General features: G+C 54.6%; 2 protein-coding genes and 2 non-coding genes across 4 annotated transcripts; 3 read left to right on the plus strand and 1 right to left on the minus strand.

Annotated features, from left to right (window-relative positions):
• The first annotated feature begins 392 nt into the window (after positions 1–392).
• PWWP3A (PWWP domain containing 3A, DNA repair factor) lies at positions 393–11,832 on the plus strand. Its single transcript, XM_048288105.1, has 15 exons — positions 393–452; positions 1,070–1,112; positions 1,771–1,866; positions 2,411–2,502; positions 2,757–2,827; positions 3,217–4,182; positions 5,929–6,042; positions 6,392–6,462; positions 6,893–6,969; positions 7,432–7,492; positions 7,756–7,831; positions 8,109–8,159; positions 8,586–9,016; positions 9,704–9,792; positions 10,029–11,832. The coding sequence occupies exons 3-15, from the start codon at positions 1,810–1,812 to the stop codon at positions 10,102–10,104; spliced, it is 2,232 nt and encodes a 743-aa protein (XP_048144062.1). The 5' UTR covers positions 393–452; positions 1,070–1,112; positions 1,771–1,809; the 3' UTR covers positions 10,105–11,832.
• Positions 11,833–12,207: 375 nt separating this feature from the next.
• TRNAF-GAA lies at positions 12,208–12,280 on the minus strand. The gene has a single exon. It is a non-coding gene; the product is annotated as a tRNA-Phe (tRNA).
• Positions 12,281–12,949: 669 nt separating this feature from the next.
• TRNAN-GUU lies at positions 12,950–13,023 on the plus strand. Its single transcript has one exon. It is a non-coding gene; the product is annotated as a tRNA-Asn (tRNA).
• A 233-nt stretch (positions 13,024–13,256) lies between these two features.
• Positions 13,257–16,738, plus strand: NDUFS7 (NADH:ubiquinone oxidoreductase core subunit S7). Its single transcript, XM_048288291.1, has 8 exons — positions 13,257–13,329; positions 13,555–13,591; positions 13,841–13,909; positions 14,266–14,380; positions 15,045–15,224; positions 15,298–15,344; positions 16,039–16,127; positions 16,540–16,738. The coding sequence occupies exons 1-8, from the start codon at positions 13,314–13,316 to the stop codon at positions 16,635–16,637; spliced, it is 651 nt and encodes a 216-aa protein (XP_048144248.1). The 5' UTR covers positions 13,257–13,313; the 3' UTR covers positions 16,638–16,738.
• The last annotated feature ends 525 nt before the right edge of the window (positions 16,739–17,263 follow it).

The following is a 17,263-nucleotide window of genomic DNA, read 5'->3' on the forward strand; positions in this document are numbered from 1 at the left end:
CATTCCAAGAGTTTGGATTAGAACCGCCTTGGATTGAGCCTGCAGGGGGTGCGGCCGGGCCCTGCCCCACTGGTGCTTGGAGCCACCCGGCCCATGGAAGAGATCCCTGCCCACTGGATGGGCTTCAAGCTCCGTCCACCCCAAATTGTTAAATGACGTCACTCTTCGCGGCGATGACGTCACTCACCCCGTTGCCATGCCGCCCTACCCAGAGTGGGAACGACTTCCGCCCAACCCTCCAATAGAAGACGAGGTAGGCGTGGCTACGGTCGCAGCGGGCTCTCCGATTGGCTGAGCCGGGTGTTTTGGCCGCGGCGGGGAGGGCGGGGCGCCAGGCGGCGCTCGCTGATTGGCCCGAGGGGGCGGTGCCGGGCGGCGCGCGGCGCATGCGCAGACCCTCACGTGGAGGGCGGCGGCGCGCGCGGGGGGCGGCGTTGTCGGGAGCGCGCACGGTAATGGTGCCCCCTCCCCCGTCCCCCCCTTCCCCCCCCCCTCAAAGCGGGGTCTGGGGGGCATACGAGGGTCTGGGGGCCATCACTGGGACCGGGGTTGGGTTTGGGAGTCCCGTCCGTCCTCTGACCGGGCGAAGCGAAGGTTCCTTCCCTCCCCTCACCGGGGAGGGTTTGGGGTGGCGTCCCCCGTGAGGGGAGGGTTTGCAGGGGTCCCGTTCGTTCCTCCCCTAACCGAGGCGCTTGGAGGGGTCCATCCCTCACAGAGGGGGGCTTGGGAGTCCCATCCCTCATGGAGGGGGATCTGGGGGGGGGTCACCGGCTCGGGTTTGGGGGCCCCGTCCCGTCCCGTCCCGTCCCCTCCCGTCCCGTCCCTCACCGAGTGTGGGACTGGGGGGGGGGGGGGGGGGGGGGGGAGGTCACTCCCCTCACCGGAGGAGGTTTGGGGGAGGGTCCCGTCCCTCCCCTCGCTGTGGGGGGGTTTGGGCGTCCCGTCCCTCCCCTCAGGTGGGTGTTTGGGCGGTTCCCGCTGTCCCCGCACCGCCTCACGGGGGTCCCGCCCCGGCCCCGCCGTTCCGGGCGGCACTAACGGCCCCTCGTCCCTCCCTCCGCCGCCGCAGCGCCGCGATCCCGGAGCCCCGGCGATCCCAGCACCCGGACCTTGTAAGTACAGGAAGATCTTGTCTTTAATATGTTGTTGGTTTTTTTGTTTCTTTTTCCCCCCAAGCGCTTGAGGAACCCCTGAGGGCTCTGAGGCCGCTCAGGTTTCTGTTGCAAATCATGTGTAAAAATTGGGATCAAATTGCGTGTAAAAAGTATCCAGCTCGTTATCTATCTCGTTACGCTATCTTTAGGGCGTAGTTCCCTATTTTCAGGGTTTGGTCACAGGAAGCTGCGGATGGGGCAGGCCCATGGCTGCATTGTTAAATTCCTGATAGTATTTTCCTCACCCAACACACTCAGTGAGACCCACTTATGCTCCTGGAATTATGGAATTCTTGAATCCTGGGATGGTTTGGGTTGAAAGGACCTTAAAGCCCATCCAGTCCCATCCCCAGGGACACCTTCCCCTATCCCAGGTTGCTCCAAGCCTTGTCCAACCTGGCCTTGGGCACTTCCAGGGATGGGGCAGCCACAGCTTCTACAGAAAAATGGAATTTAAGGTATAATTTTGGAGAATGCTGCAGGGTGATATAAGTGCAGTGATCCCAAAGCTAAATAATAATAACAAGTTTGATTAAATCTTGTATTTCCTTCAAAAAATGAAGACCAAAATAGACCACGGTGGGTGACACCTTTATTCCCTTTTCTTTTTCCTCAGAACACCCTGGAATTGCCCTTTTCCACGTGAAGCTCAGCCATGACCGACCAAGAGTTTGTTCTCTGCAAGTGGAAGAGGCGTTTGTGGCCAGCCAAGGTAACGAGGAATGAGGAAATGTTTGTGGCTGTTGCTTGGAAAGGGCTGAAACGGAGCAAGAGGGAAGGGAGAGGTCCCAGCAAACGTGTCTGAACTTGTCTGAGCTGATCTGTGGAGATGCCTCCAATGCTGGAGGAGCCAGCAGGAAAAATGGAGAGGGCCTGGAGTGATGGGACAAGGGGGGAATAACTCCCCACTGCCGGAGGGTGGGGTTGGATGGGATACTGGGGGAGGAATTGTTCCCTGTGAGGGTGGGGACGCCCTGGAATGGATTTCCCAGAGAAGCTGTGGCTGCCCCATCCCTGGAAGTGTCCAAGGCCAGGCTGGACAGGGCTTGGAGCAGCCTGGGACAGTGGAAGGTGTTCCTGCCCGTGGCAGGGGGTGGGATGAGATGGGCATTAAGGTCCCTTCCCACCCAGTCCATCCTGGGATTTTGTCATTCTGTGATCCTCAGGCTGCCCCCAGGCACTGTTAAGCTCTTCTTACAAAATCGTTTTGCTGTTGGTCAAGGATTTTAAATGAAGATTTTTCACGTTTAACATAGGTTCTGTGCAAGCCTGGAGTTGCTGGGAGTGGTCCTGTTGCTGCCACGAAAAGGATGGGATTTAAAGCTGAAATCCTTGGCTTGCAGAAGCAGTTAAGTATCCTTGTTCCTGTCACTTGTTTGCATTCTTAGAGGTTAAAAAAAAAAAAAAAGGGAAAGAAAGGAATCCTTTTATCTGAAGGTGCCTGTGAGACAGGATCCTGGACTTGCAGAAGGTTTAGGTGTTTAACCCTAACAAGGACAGCTTGGGGGAGGGAATATTTGGGGTTTTTTGCTGGCTGAGAGCAGAGTTGTTGTGCTGGGAGTGTTTTGGGTGCTCATTCTAGTCTCCTTTGTTGTGTTCCAGGGTCAGTGTGAGCTCTGCAAATGCCTTTCCCCTGACGGAGGAGCGGATCAAGGCCATCGCCTCCACCCTGGGTGAGGAGGGAGGGGCCCAAATGTGCTGCTTTGGGTCTTTTCTGGGGGTAAAATCCCTGCAGAAACTCAGCCTGGGGGATACAACTTCTGTATTTCACTTATTTTCTTTTCCCCTTTTCCGTCAAGTTGGAAAATTGGTTAAAAAGGATCATTTTCCTCTTCCCTGGGGTGGTTTGTTGGAGGGATGCTGAAGAAATGTGTGTTTCCCTCAAAATGAGGCACTTCCAGCTTGGTCTCTGCGTGTCTCTACCCTTTGCCTTGGGAGTCATGGATAATTTAAGTGTTAAAAGAAACACTACAAGTAACATCTATTATTTCTTTAATAATATGTTTTGTGTGTGGTAGGATAATGAGGATCATTTCATTTATTGAATGTTCTTCTTCATCAGAGCAAAAGAAAAACATGAGGGAGGCCGTGGAGGAGCTGCAATATCGCTGTTCCCTTAAAATTGCCCTGGATATTCTGCATCAAACTGACTCAGATGCTCAAGTGCCACCTGCAGAAGGACCAGATCCCGAATTTTCCTGGGAGAATGGCGTGGGATCTGCCCCACCCACCCCCTCCCGCAGCTCCTTGTTGCGCTCTCGCTCTAAAAAGTTGGAACCTGAGGCTGCCAAGAGGGAAAGAAAACCCCAAAATAACTGTGGGCTGAAGGATGATCCCAAAGCACGGAGCCAGGGAGGTTCTGTGGCTCCAGAGGGGAGTGGAAAAGAACGTGGAAAGGGGGCAAACCCTTCCAAAGCACATGGAAGTGGAGCCAGAGCACGTGGGGGTGGAACAAACCCTTCCAGGTGCGGTGCCAGGGACTCGTGTGTGGCACCAGCCCCTGACAGTCACAACTGCAAAAAGCCAGAGCCATTACCCAGACAGAGGAAAATCCAGCCCAAAACGAGGAGTGGAGTCTCCTGTAAGCTGAAGGTTGGAAGAAGTCAGCAAGGAAGGAAAAGAGGATGTAGGGATGATTCCCCCCGGGATCAAGCACAGCTGGCGCCTGAGGAGGGGTCTCTACCTGTCCCCTCTAAATCTGTCACCGTGGAACCTCCCAGAAAGACAGGAACTCAGCCTGGGAGAACTTCCCTGGATTTCTCCTGTCAAAGTGCCTCAGATGAGCTGGAGAAAAGCATCAGCAGTGAGAGTGAAAGCCTGGCAAAGCAGCTGGATGGAAGGAGAGAGGCAGAGGGTGGAAAACACCTGGATGGGGCAGGTGTGGCCTCAGGCACAGACAGGAAATGCAGGAACCACTCTGGATCCTCACCTGGGCCTTCTGGTGCCTCCCCTCAGCCTCAGGAGGAGGAAAACCAGGATCCCTCACACCTGCCTGGGAATAAAGCCCCTGACTCTGAGGAGGATGAAGGTGGGCAAATCCCATGGGGAAAGGAAAGCTTCATCCCATGTGGGTTTTGAGCACTGTCACTCATCTCGGAATGCTGCTTTGCTTTTGGGGAAGTGGCTCTTGGGTTGCTGATTTAATTCCTTTTGGTTTCTATTCTGTGGAGAAGCAGAAATGCTGATCCCTTCAGTGCTGGGGAAAGGTTTGGGTGGTGCCTGGGCTGTCTGGAATTCCTTAGGGTTTTCCATGGAAAGCTATATTCCTGCCCTTTGAGCTCACAGTTGTTTTCCCTTGCTCCTCTCTGATAAGTTGAGATTAAATGTTTTTAAATGAGCAGGTGCAGGATCTTTAAACCAGCCAGCCCCATTCCTTCCCCTTTTTTCTCTTTTATCCACATGATCAGTTAAGAATTAGGATTCCCTTATTAGGAGTGTGCAGGTGGGACAGACCCTCTGGGGTCACACTCGGGTGTGTCAGACCCCGTGTCCCCTTGGGGTCCCACTCAGGTGTGTCAGACCTTGTGTCCCCTCTGGGGTCACACTCGGGTGTGTCAGACCCCGTGTCCCCTCTGGGGTCACACTCGGGTGGGTCAGACCCCGTGTCCCCTTGGGGTCCCACTCGGGTGTGTCAGACCCCGTGTCCCCTCTGGGGTCACACTCGGGTGGGTCAGACCCCGTGTCCCCTCTGGGGTCACACTCGGGTGTGTCAGACCCCGTGTCCCCTTGGGGTCCCACTCAGGTGTGTCAGACCTTGTGTCCCCTCTGGGGTCACACTCGGGTGTGTCAGACCCCGTGTCCCCTCTGGGGTCACACTCGGGTGGGTCAGACCCCGTGTCCCCTTGGGGTCCCACTCAGGTGTGTCAGACCTTGTGTCCCCTCTGGGGTCACACTCGGGTGTGTCAGACCCCGTGTCCCCTCTGGGGTCACACTCGGGTGGGTCAGACCCCGTGTCCCCTTGGGGTCCCACTCGGGTGTGTCAGACCCCGTGTCCCCTTGGGGTCCCACTCAGGTGTGTCAGACCTTGTGTCCCCTCTGGGGTCACACTCGGGTGGGTCAGACCCCGTGTCCCCTCTGGGGTCACACTCAGGTGTGTCAGACCCCGTGTCCCCTCTGGGGTAACACTCGGGTGGGTCAGACCCCCTGTCCCCTCTGGGGTCACACTCGGGTGTGCCAGACCCCGTGTCCCCTCTGGGGTCACACTCGGGTGGGTCAGACCCCGTGTCCCCTCTGGGGTCACACTCGGGTGTGTCAGACCCCGTGTCCCCTTGGGGTCCCACTCAGGTGTGTCAGACCTTGTGTCCCCTCTGGGGTCACACTCGGGTGGGTCAGACCCCGTGTCCCCTCTGGGGTCACACTCGGGTGTGTCAGACCCCGTGTCCCCTCTGGGGTCACACTCGGGTGAGTCAGACCTTGTGTCCCCTCTGGGGTCACACTCGGGTGGGTCAGACCCCGTGTCCCCTCTGGGGTCACACTCAGGTGTGTCAGACCTTGTGTCCCCTTGGGGTCCCACTCAGGTGTGTCAGACCCCGTGTCCCCTCTGGGGTCACACTCGGGTGGGTCAGACCCCGTGTCCCCTCTGGGGTCACACTCGGGTGTGTCAGACCCCGTGTCCCCTCTGGGGTCACACTCGGGTGGGTCAGACCCCGTGTCCCCTCTGGGGTCACACTCGGGTGGGTCAGACCTTGTGTCCCCTTGGGGTCACACTCAGGTGTGTCTCACCTGCCCTGAAGCTGATCCTGTCCTAATCCCTGGATCTTGCTGCTGTTGGCAGGGCTGGAACCTTCTGGGATGTCTTCAAGGAGAGTTTCCTCGGAGAGCCTCCCTCCACTCTCACCTCTGGTGGATGAAGAGGAGGAGAATTTCCCCAGTGTTCTGTCCCATCGAGGTGAGACATCAGCACATGGCTGAGGCTCTTCCCCCTCCATGAGCTTCAGTTTGCCTGCAATCCATGGGCATTCCAGAACCCAGCTGTGTCCAGGCTCGGGATAAAATGCAGTTCCTGGATCCATCAGGCTTTTTGCTGCAGAATGAAATGCAAATCCCTGAAACTGGGCAAGGGCCTGGGGTTGAAATTGCTGGGTTTCAGTTCAGAACTGCCTGTGCTGCATTTTGGGATTGCTGTAAAAGCACTGAAGAGAAACTCCTGGAGTTTCTCCTGGAGGAGGAGAAGAGAGGGGCAGCATCTGTCTTGTTTTATTGTTTTAAAGGAAAATTTCCCTTCTTTTTCATGCCAGAACCCAAATTCTTTGAGGAAGGGATGTTGGTGTGGTGCAAGCTGCGACGCTATCCGTACTGGCCAGCTGTGGTAAGAGCAGCTCCTGACTTCTCATACCCTGCTGATAAGGAGCAATTCCCAGTTCTGGAGTGACTTTTGCCCTCCCTGGAAATGTTAAAGACCTTCCAGTAGAAGCATTTCAAAACTGATAGAAGTAAATTTGGGACAAAAGCACATAAAATGTGCTATTCACAGCTGTTTGTACCGGAGCACAGGGTTATCCCAATTCTTTTGTCATGGAGCAGGACTTTGTTCCCAGTTTGTAAAAGAAAGGGGAGGCTCTTTGTGCACTAAAAATGCCCCCTTTGAGGTACCTGGTTGTTCCTTCCACTTGAATTTTTCATATTTGTGTAATAAAGTTGCAACAATAGGAAAAATTTAAGTGGGTGGGTCGTATCCATGGAAAAAAACTCCCTGCTTTATCAGGATTAGGATTTTTGAGCTTTTATCCTCTCTCCAGGTGAAGGCAGTGAAGAGGAAGCACCGGAGGGCCTGTGTGCTCTTCATAGATGGCACCACGAATGAGAAGAAAAAAGGGTAAATGTGGATTTTCATCCCATCCTGAACTTCCAGTCTCTGTTATTCCATGTTCTGCACCCATTTCCTGGCACAGGGTGAGGACAGTCCCCTCCAGGTTGATCTGGGAGGGAGGGGCTGAGTCAGGTGAGGGTTGCAGGTGCTTTGTCATGCTGCAGGTTGAGGCAGCTCCTGAGGAATCGAAAACAAAACCAAAAAAAAAAAAAAAAAAGCCCTGGAATGCAGCCAACGTTTTACTTGTGCTGCCCAAACTTTCTGGAAACACTGGGCTGCCTTTAGCTTTGCTCCAAACCAGGTATTTCTCATTTGTTTGAAGATTCCATACTTTGAATTTACTCTGGAAGCAAAACCAGGTAAAATTTGTGTTCCTGAATTCCTTGGGAAATGGGATTTTCAGGGAGAAGCAGAACTGCAGTAAATAACCAGGGAAATGGGGCACCTCTGACTGTGTTTCTTTCAAAGTTTCTCAGTGTCTCTGAAGAGCCTGAAGCACTTTGACTGTGAGGAGAAGCAGGAGCTCATAGTGAGTATCCCAGAGACATGGAACTGCAGGGGTTGGGAAAACACAGTGGGAAATCCAGGATATAAATGGCCAGGGGAGGAATGTGGGCCTTGATCCCCTCAAAGCCACTCTCATTCCTGTGGCAGCCACAGCAGGAGTTGTTTTACTCTGAGGAAACTTGAATTTGTTGTCACAGACCATTTCTGTCCCCCGCTTGGTGTCCTGGGCTGGAGCTCTTCCAGAGCTGCTGGATTTGGGACTGGAATATCCTCCTTGTTTTGTAGGAACGAGCTAAGGAGAACTATTCCCGGGAGATCGAGTGGTGCCTCCAGCTGATCCTGGACTATCGGATCCGAGTGGGTAAGGAGGAGCAGCTGACCGTGGAATCACCAAATCCCAGGATGGTTTGGGTTGGAAGGGACCTTAAAGCCCATCCAGTGCCACCCCCTGCCATGGGCAGGGACACCTCCCACTGCCCCAGGCTGCTCCAAGTCCCATCCAGCCTGGCCTTGGGCGCTTCCAGGGGTGGGGCAGCTTCTCTGGGATCTCATCCTGAGATCCATCAGGAAAAGGGAACCTCAAGCTTTGATTCCTGGGCCGAATGGAACTGATCACTGAACCTGTTTTGGGTTTTTAGGTTGTCATTCTTTCACCGGGTCCTTCCTGGAGTATTTTGCTGCTGATATCAGTAAGTGAATCCATTCCCTTTTGGAATTTTTCTCTTGGCTGGGTAAATGTAGATCCAACATTTACGCACAAGTGACTTTGGCACCAGACCCAGAGAGGGGCTGCTGATAAATTTACAACACTCCATTATTGCAATTAAGGGTTTAATAAATTAAGTAAATACCAAGGGTTCAAGGCAATCAGGTCATGGAATCAGAGAACAGTTGGAGCTGTGACTGGTTCCTTATGTTGCAGAGTCCATGTGAACTCCCTAATATTTATTTATTTATTTTTAAGTCAAATAAATGTTTCGGTGATGGGTTTTTTACCTCTTTGGTAGGGAAGGAAGAAAAACTTCTCTCACCGATAAAATTCCTTATTTTCTATTGATAGGGATATGAAAACTCTTTGCACACCTAAATATAAATTCTTGTGGTGTCTCTTTCAGGCTACCCAGTCAGGAAAGAGGGGTACCAGAGTGTGGTGCAGATGGCATTCCCAAACACAGAGGAGGAAGGGGCTGGAGGGTCTTCCTCAGACACTTCCCCTCAGAAACCCCCGAGGAAGCTCCTCCCTGACAGGACCAGAGCTGCCAGGGACAGGGAGAACAAGAAGCTGGTGGAGTTCATAGTAAAGACAAAAGGGGCTGAAGAACATCTCTTAGGGATCTTGAAAAGTGGGAAACAATCCCGCTGGCTGAAGAAATTCCTGAATTCCAGCCGCTACATGACCTGTGTGGAGACGTATTTGGAGGATGAGGAGCAGCTGGACCTGGTGGTTGGGTACCTGAAGGAGGTGTACAGGGAGATGGACACCAAGAACCTGCACCAGATCCTGGGGGATGGCATCAGGTTCATCTCAGATGTGCTTTTACCTGAGGTGAGGGAGCATGAAAAGGAGGGGAAATTAAGTGTGAAGAGAGAAATAACACGAATTATCATTCTTTATTCCTTCGGTGTGACGTGGTTCCTGTGGAATGACGTAGGGAAAGTTCCCAGAACTGAGCCAGGCAGAAATACTCACCCCCTGCCCACAGCCTGAGTCACTCAAATGCTGATTTTTAAGCACAGAAGGGAGAAGCTTTAGGCAGTTTGTTGTTTTTAAAGGCAGACTGATCGTTTTCTGATGGATTTTAATTACTTCTGAAATGCTTCAGAGCTTTGTTTGGGGGTTTTTGTTTTAATTTGGCAACTTCTTAGGGTTTTCTTGGTCCTTTGTGTGTGTCGAGGTAGGGGGTGGTGTGTTGGCTGCTTTTGCAGTTGTTGGAGATACCTTGTATTCTTCCCAGGAATTTTCCCAAGAGAACATCAACTCCTGTAGAAACAAAATTACTGTGAAGAATATTTTAATCTGAGGATAAAAACACTCCCCTGGGGATGGCACAGAACAAGTTCATATTATTTATTTAAGAATTTCAGGCACACAATGAGTGGTTTCATCCAAATTTTCCAAGTGATTGAGGAACCCTTTTCTCAAAATATGCTCAGCTGAGGCAGTTTCAAATCCCTTGCTGTAATTTAGGTTTGTTTATTGATTATTATTATTAATTATTCAATGCTTTTCTAGGCCATCATCTGTGCCATTGCTGCTGTGGATGACATCGATTATGAGAAGGCAGAAGAGAAGTACATTAAAGGACCACCTGTGAGCAAAAGGTAGATTTGTTTGCAGTATTTTTCCAAGGTTTTTTGCTCCTTTTTTGTTGGATACAGAAAAGGTTTGAGGTGAGGGCAGGAGAGCTCAGGCTCCTCCTCCTGTGAGGGACAAAACGTGGAAAATGTCCCAGCTGAGCTACTCCAAACTGCAAACTTTAATGAGTCCAGATTATTTAATCTGGACAATGATATCTTTTGTCAAATTTATTTTAAAGCATCTGTATTTTTCTTCCCAGAGAGAGAGAGTTGTTTGATGAGCAAATCCTGGGAAGCAAAAAGCTCAAGACAGAGCTGGAGCCTGCGGAGAGCTGAGGAGTGGCTGGGGCTGCCCCGGGGCCAGGTGTAAATAACCCGTGGTGATTTGTATAAAACGTGGCATTCTTTGTAAAGTCTGTGTGTATATTCCCAAATATTCTGCTCCCAGACCCAGCTGGCTCTCAGCCCTTGCTGCTTCCCGTGGCCTCGCCGTGTTCAGCTGCCTGTGATCTGTTGGATCCACCTGGATCCTCATCCATCAGTGCCCTCCTGGGGGGCTGGCAGAGCCCCCCAGTGCTGTGCAGAGCTGCCTGCTGCTACACCAACTTCCATCGGGATTCTTTTAGCCAAATACCCGGCATGGGAAGGGCTCTTGTCCTGGTTTGTGGCCAGTGGTGCCTGGTGGCCTCGCTGCTCTCGATATAAAACCAGGGGGTTCCTGCAGGAAACACTCCCGGGGGGGGTTCACCCTTCCTGCTGCAAGTATCTCCAAGTGTGGGAAGTCAGACTGGTGCCTGGATCCATACCTGCATCACAAAGCGTTGGGCTTTTGTTGTTATGACAAGTAAAATTCCATGGGCAGGGAATCCAGGTTTGCTTAAACAAAAACATTCCCTTTTCCTAGCGCAGTGAACCACTGGATGCTGGTTTATTGCCTCTTTTGAGGCTGTGAATTTAGGGAGGCTTTAATTGTCTTTTTCTCATCTAAATTCCCAATTTAATCCTGCCCAGCTCCCTGCCCACGTTTGCTGGAGCCGTGGCACATGGAAGCAGTGTCACCAAGAACTAATTAATGATGAATAATGATAAATGATACATAAAACCCCCTGATTAGGGTTTCTCTGTGATAATGAAATGCGATCTCCTTGCTTGTCCAGTAAAACCCAGGATGATTTGAAATGAAGAAGTTTCAAATTGGGATCCAGATGTCTATCCTGGCTGTAGCAATTATCTGAATACATTTTAATTACACTTCTAATTGCTCTGTGCTCTCTAATGAGTTTCACCACGGAATCCTTATTCCCATTATCTCAAGTACCTCAATGCTAGGGACAGGCCAGGAAGTGAGGGTTTTATTAAAACTTGTGAGGAGGGATAATGAGTTTTATGGGATAGTATAAAAAATTAACGACAGGCTTAACTCAGAGCTGTGAGTGGCACTTTCCCTTTAGAGGTGAGAGGCTGGGGAGGGATTTCCTGCCCCTCATCCTGGTGCTGTGAGGTAATTTGGAGATGGGGGATCAACTTCCCCCTCTTTACATTAACCCTGTGTTCCCTTCTCAATCAAAATTCCTCAACTGCTGTTAAGATCCTGCTCCACACCAGTGCACAGAAGCAGAACCACCTCACCTCGTCTTCACAGCAGCTGTGGAATGCTGGAATGGTTTGGGTTGGAAGGGACCTTAAAGCGCATCCATGGGCAGGGATACCTTCCCCTATCCCAGGTTGCTCCAAGCCCCGTCCAGCCTGGCATTGGACACTTCCAGGGGTAACCCTGACCTTGTACCACCCCCATCCAGTGCTGCCCAGCCAGTCACTCACTGGTCCTGGACACCAGGCTCAGCCTCACCATGTACAAATCACGTGGACCTAATAAAGTGGGATGATGTGAATCATCAAAGATTTGCTGCTTTTGTTTAATTATTTTAATCTGTGGTGGGTGGTGCTCAGGCTGGTGCTTCCACCCTGGTTTTACAGCAGGTGAAGATTGGTTTTATACATCAGATAAAGCTGTAATATCCTGTCTCTGTCTCGGTTTCACATTAATAATCATTGGAAAATGAACTCGCTGGTTTCTGTTGTTGTGCTTTATTTAAAAGGGCCTGGTGCACACACTCTGCTTGCGATTTTTCAGTGTTAATTAATCCACATTCCCTCAGCTGCCTCCTCAATGCTCGGTGTTAGATCATGAACTCATATTTATTATTAATTCATAATTTATATTTATTTAATCTCTTTAATAATATTTATCATTAATCCAGCGTTACATCCCACAGTGCTTCACTCCTCCCTGCCTGTGTGCGTGTGTTTCCAGGATATTAAAACGACCAGGTGCAGAGGTGGGGGAGGGAATGACGATTCCTGAAGCCGCAGAGGGGGGGTGTTTTGGGGTGAAAACAGCGCTTTTGCAACCCGAGTCCCGGCAGGAAAAGAAGCTTTTGCCGAAACCCGGGATCGAACCAGGGACCTTTAGATCTTCAGTCTAACGCTCTCCCAACTGAGCTATTTCGGCTGCACGACCGCGCTCCGCCCCCCCCCGCCCGTCACCGTCGGTAGCGCCGCGCCGGGCGGGGGGGCACGGGGGGGACACGGGACACGGGGGGGGGTGGGATATGGGACACGGGACACGGGGGGGACACGGGACACGGGGGGGGGTGGGATATGGGACACGGGACACGGGGGGACACGGGACACGGGGGGGGGTAGGATATGGGACACGGGACACGGGGGGGACACGGGACACGGGGGGGGGTGGGATATGGGACACGGGACACGGGGGGGACACGGGACACGGGGGGGGGTGGGATATGGGACACGGGACACGGGGGGGACACGGGACACGGGGGGGGGTAGGATATGGGACACGGGCACAGGACAGCGGAGAGGCGGGACACGGGGATGGGATATGGGGCACGGGCACAGGACACCGGACACGGGGACGGGATATGGGATACGGGCACAGGACAGCGGACAGGCGGGCCACGGGGACGGGATATGGGCACAGGACACCGGACAGGCGGGACACGGGGATGGGACACGGGCACAGGACAGCGGACAGGCGGGCCACGGGGACGGGATATGGGTGGGACACGGGCACAGGACAGCGGACAGGCAGGCCACGGGGACAGGCGCACCACGGGACAGGCCCGAGATGGGGACAGGCGGGGCGCTCGGCAGCGCGGTCTCTGTGGCGCAATCGGTTAGCGCATTCGGCTGTTAACCGAAAGGTTGGTGGTTCGAGCCCACCCAGGGACGGTCGTTCCTTATTTTCCTGCGCGACGGCGGCTTCGCCGCAGCCCCGGGACGCGCCCTTCCCGCCGGGATCCCGCGGCAGCTCCGGGATGGCCCTGGGGCGGTCCCGGGATGGCCCCGGCGCGGCCCCGCTCGCCCGGAATCGTTTTTGCCGCGGGTCGGGGCGGGGCCGGCAGGTGCCTCCGGAACCCCCCGCGCGGGCCGCGTTTCCCGCCGGAGCGCTGAGGCGGTGCTGTGCCGGGCCCTTTAGCGGGTGCACCGCGCCCAGAGGTTGCGTGAAGGGCTGCGGAGAGATGGCGGCGCTGGGCCGTGAGCGGGGCCGGGAGCGGGGCCGGGAGCGGGGATACGGACGGGGTGGGGAGAGGCACGGGACAGGGACCGGTTCGGGGACAGGGACCAGTTCGGGGACCGGGATAAGCCCTCTGCCCTCCGCGAAGTGACTGACCGGGAGGGAGCCCTGAGGGGACACCGGGCCGTTCCCGGCCCTCGGCCGTGGCCCCCGGCCGTGCTGAGCTCTCCCGTCCTCTGTTGCAGGTCTCCGGCTCCCCGCGCACGGTGTGCTGGGCTGGCGGTGAGCGCTGGGGCTGGGAAGAGCGGGGCGGTGGGACCCGGGGGCTGGGGAGGCCGGGGCAGTGACAGCGCTGACCCCGGGGCTGGGGGTGAGGGGACCAGAGAGCCGCGGCTGAAGGGCTCCCCGAGCTGGGGGTGGGCTGGGGCGTCAGTGGGGGTCTCCTTCCCCACTGGGGTTTGTGAAGCACGGGCTCCCGGGAGGGCTTTAGTGTCACCCTGTCACCTTGTGCGGGGCCTTTCTGTCCTCCAGGCCCGGTGCTGTGGGTCCCGTTCACGCTCAGCTGCTCCATCAGACGCCGGTGGCCGATCACGCTGACAGGTAACAGCTCCTGCCCTGGGGACAGGGAACAGCAGGCGGTGTCCCCGCTCCCGCGGGCAGGGCGTCCCAGCGGCACCTCCTGTCAGGCGTCTCCTCAGTTCCTTGCTAAAATCCAGGGAGAACCGGCAGCTCTGCGAGCCCTGGGGATGAGCAGCTGGGGGCTCTCTGTAGCCGGGGTATGGCCAAGGGGCTCTGCCTGAGCACCAAACCCACAGATCCCACACTGGGGGAGAATCCTCTGCTACAAACAGAGGGGGTGGGATTGTCATTCCTCAGGGAATCACAGCCCCGTGGGATAAAGACTGATTGTGCAGGGAAGTAACTGGAGAGTGATGGCTCTGGGCTGGTCCTTTCAGCTCTGTCCAGGTCCAGAAGAGCTCTGCTGTCGTCCAGAGGAAATCCTACGTCCCCAGCAGCCGTGGCGAGTACGTCATTGCCAAGCTCGATGACCTGGTCAACTGGGCACGGCGGGTGAGTGCAGAGCCACTGTGCTCCCCTGGGATCGAGGGACAGAGGGTGACAGATGGGAGGCACCTCCTGCTAGGGATAAAAATAGGCTCAGAGCTCCCGTGGCCGAGTTCTGTGGCCAGAGGGTGACATTTGGGGTCCAGTGACAGAGCGGGAGAGAGGCTGAAGGCGCTGAGGGCATGTGTGGGGTCTGGAACTGCCCTTTGGTCACCAGCAAAAGGCACTTGCTGGAGTTGTCCCTGCCCCAAGCAGCTGCTCTGCCTGTGGGGAAGGTGACACGAGTGACACTGCCCTGGGTCTGCTGTGCTCTGCCTTCTCTGCTGGGCTGGTCCTTCTCTGGCCACCACTGTCCCTGTGGGGCCCTGAGGTGTCCCTTCTCCACTGTCCCTTCTCCAGGGCTCTGAGCTGTCCCTTCTCTGGCCACCACTGTCCCTGTGGGCTCCTGAGCTGTTCCTCCTTCACTGTCCCTTCTCCTCTGTCCCTGTGTGACTCTGAGGTGGCTTTAGCAGTGTCAGAGGCTCAGGGGAGCAGCTCTGGACCCGTCCAGGCTGCACACCCAGCTCTCCCTGAATCTATTCCTCCGTGGGTTTTGCTCGCCACACCTTGAACTTCCCGTGTGTCACCCACAGTGTCCCTGAGCTCCTGCCTGTCCCCTGTGTCCCCACAGAGCTCCCTGTGGCCGATGACCTTCGGGCTGGCCTGCTGTGCCGTGGAGATGATGCACATGGCAGCCCCTCGCTACGACATGGATCGCTTCGGGGTCGTGTTCCGGGCCAGCCCCCGCCAGGCCGACGTCATGATCGTGGCAGGGACCCTGACCAACAAAATGGCCCCGGCTCTGCGCAAGGTACCAGGGACCACAGGGACCTCGGGCACGGCGGGGGGAGGTGGGAATCATCCCAAATATCCCTGTTCCGCAGGTCTACGACCAGATGCCGGAGCCTCGCTACGTGGTGTCCATGGGGAGGTGAGTGCTGGGATATTCCTGGTGCTGTGGGGGGAATTCTTTGCTTGTTTGTGTTTTCAAGTTCTTAAAGAGGTCTTGTAGAGCAGAGCAGAAAGGCTCCTTCTGGGAATGATGTGTGTGAATCCTCCCAGGGATAGATCCGGGGGGTTTGCAGCTGCCAGACTTGTGTATATCTGGAATCCCAGAGTTTGCTTTTGGCTTTCAAAATGCTTCTGCTGTGCAGTGTGGAATCTGCTTCATGAAGGGACTCAGCTGGAATCTGCTCTGAGGGGATTTGGTTGGAATCTGCTCCATAGGGGACTCGGTTGACTCCATGGTCTCAGAGGTCTTTTCCAACCTGAGTAATTCCACGATTCTCACAGCTCTTTTGTCCCCCACACTGGGGCTGAGGGTGGCTGGTCCAGTCTGGAACAGGACAAATTCTGGGAAAGCTCTGAGGCAAAACAGAAGGTTTTGCAGCAGAGAGGAAGGACAGTGAAATCTGCTTTGTGAGGGTGATGGGAACAGTTCCGTTGGGTTGGATTCAGCTGAAAACACACCAGGCAGGGCTCGTGGTGGGATGGTGTCACCTGCGAGCCCCTCCCTGTGAGCTCTCAGCTGGTGGCTCCGAGCCTGGCAGTGCCCACCTGCCCGGGGCCACCTTCCCTTGGCCTCCTGCTCACCTTCCTGGGCTGACACTGTCCCTGTCCTGCAGCTGTGCCAACGGCGGGGGCTACTACCACTACTCCTACTCCGTGGTGAGGGGCTGCGACCGCATCGTGCCCGTGGACATCTACGTGCCAGGTACAAGGGGCAGCTCTGCCTGGGAGCAGGGCAGGGAGAGGGGAATTCTCTGCGTTTGGGTGTAGGTTTGAAAGGTTTTCCTGTCTCAGAGCAGTGGGGAAGCTGCAGCAGCTGCAGGGGTTGTGGGGAGGGGAGGCTTGTGCCGGTGGTGGCACCGGCAGTGGGGTGGGAGGTGGGTTTGGATAGACCTGGGCTGAAATCAAAGAATTGTTATGTTTGATAAAAGATCTTGATAAACACCATCAATTTAGTTTCTTTACACTCCTGCCTGTGCCAGCCACGAAGCCAGAGGGAAGTCAGCTTTGGGATAAATCCCGGGGCTGTCACCTCATCTGCTGGCTCCAGCTCCGTGCAGGTCCCAGCCCTGTGACCTTCCTCCCTTCCTCCCCTCTTTCCTTCTCCTGTCTCTCAGGTTGCCCACCCACAGCTGAGGCTTTGCTGTACGGGATCCTGCAGCTGCAGAGGAAAATCAAGAGGGAGAGGAGGATGCAGATCTGGTACAGGAAATAGCCTTTATTTATGTCCCCACTCACTGCCCCCCCGGGCACCGCTCACTTTTACGCACAAATCCGGCTCCTCACGCGCCTTCCAATAAAACTCTACCTGGTCCAGGTGCTTTCCTGTCTTTAATAAATCCCTCTGACCTGAGGTGTTGAAAAACTGGGCTAAAAAAGCAGGAGCTGAATTTGAGAACACTGCTGAGTTGGTTTCTGGTCTGAACAACCTGGCAGGAAAGGTGAATGGTGTCATATCGTGACATAATGGCCTTGCCAGACCTTGTTTTTTAGCTTTGTTGGGAAGTTTTGAGACCAACACATGTCCAGCTGATCCCTGAGCCCTCCCTGAGCGCATCCCTTACTCACCACCTGCTCCTTGTTGGTAATTCCTACACAGGATCGAATAAATCCATAATATTTGTGTGCACAGGGGCCAGAAATTAATTCAGTTTCCAGAACAAGTAAAATACCGATGCTGAAAATCAAAAGGTGATGAATAAAACTGAATGTAGAGCTCCTTAGCAGGGTAGGGATAAAGCAGCTTGTCCTGGATGCACCCCAGGAGCCTGGGATGAGGAATGGCCGTGCCTGAGGGACAAACACACTTTGGAAAGACAAATAAATCGCTCGGGAACAGCA

This window comes from Corvus hawaiiensis, chromosome 28, assembly GCF_020740725.1.
Source record: "Corvus hawaiiensis isolate bCorHaw1 chromosome 28, bCorHaw1.pri.cur, whole genome shotgun sequence".
Lineage (NCBI taxonomy): Eukaryota > Metazoa > Chordata > Aves > Passeriformes > Corvidae > Corvus > Corvus hawaiiensis.

Bases quoted from the DNA above. Each gene is read 5' to 3' on its own strand.
- PWWP3A (XM_048288105.1), top strand. From the start codon at position 1,810: ATGACCGACCAAGAGTTTGTTCTCTGCAAGTGGAAGAGGCGTTTGTGG. The intron at 9,017-9,703 runs GTGAGGGAGCAT...ATGCTTTTCTAG, and splicing joins CAGATGTGCTTTTACCTGAG to GCCATCATCTGTGCCATTGC. The intron at 9,793-10,028 runs GTAGATTTGTTT...TTTTCTTCCCAG, and splicing joins GGACCACCTGTGAGCAAAAG to AGAGAGAGAGTTGTTTGATG.
- NDUFS7 (XM_048288291.1), top strand. The intron at 13,592-13,840 runs GTGAGCGCTGGG...TCTGTCCTCCAG, and splicing joins CACGGTGTGCTGGGCTGGCG to GCCCGGTGCTGTGGGTCCCG. The intron at 14,381-15,044 runs GTGAGTGCAGAG...GTGTCCCCACAG, and splicing joins TGGTCAACTGGGCACGGCGG to AGCTCCCTGTGGCCGATGAC.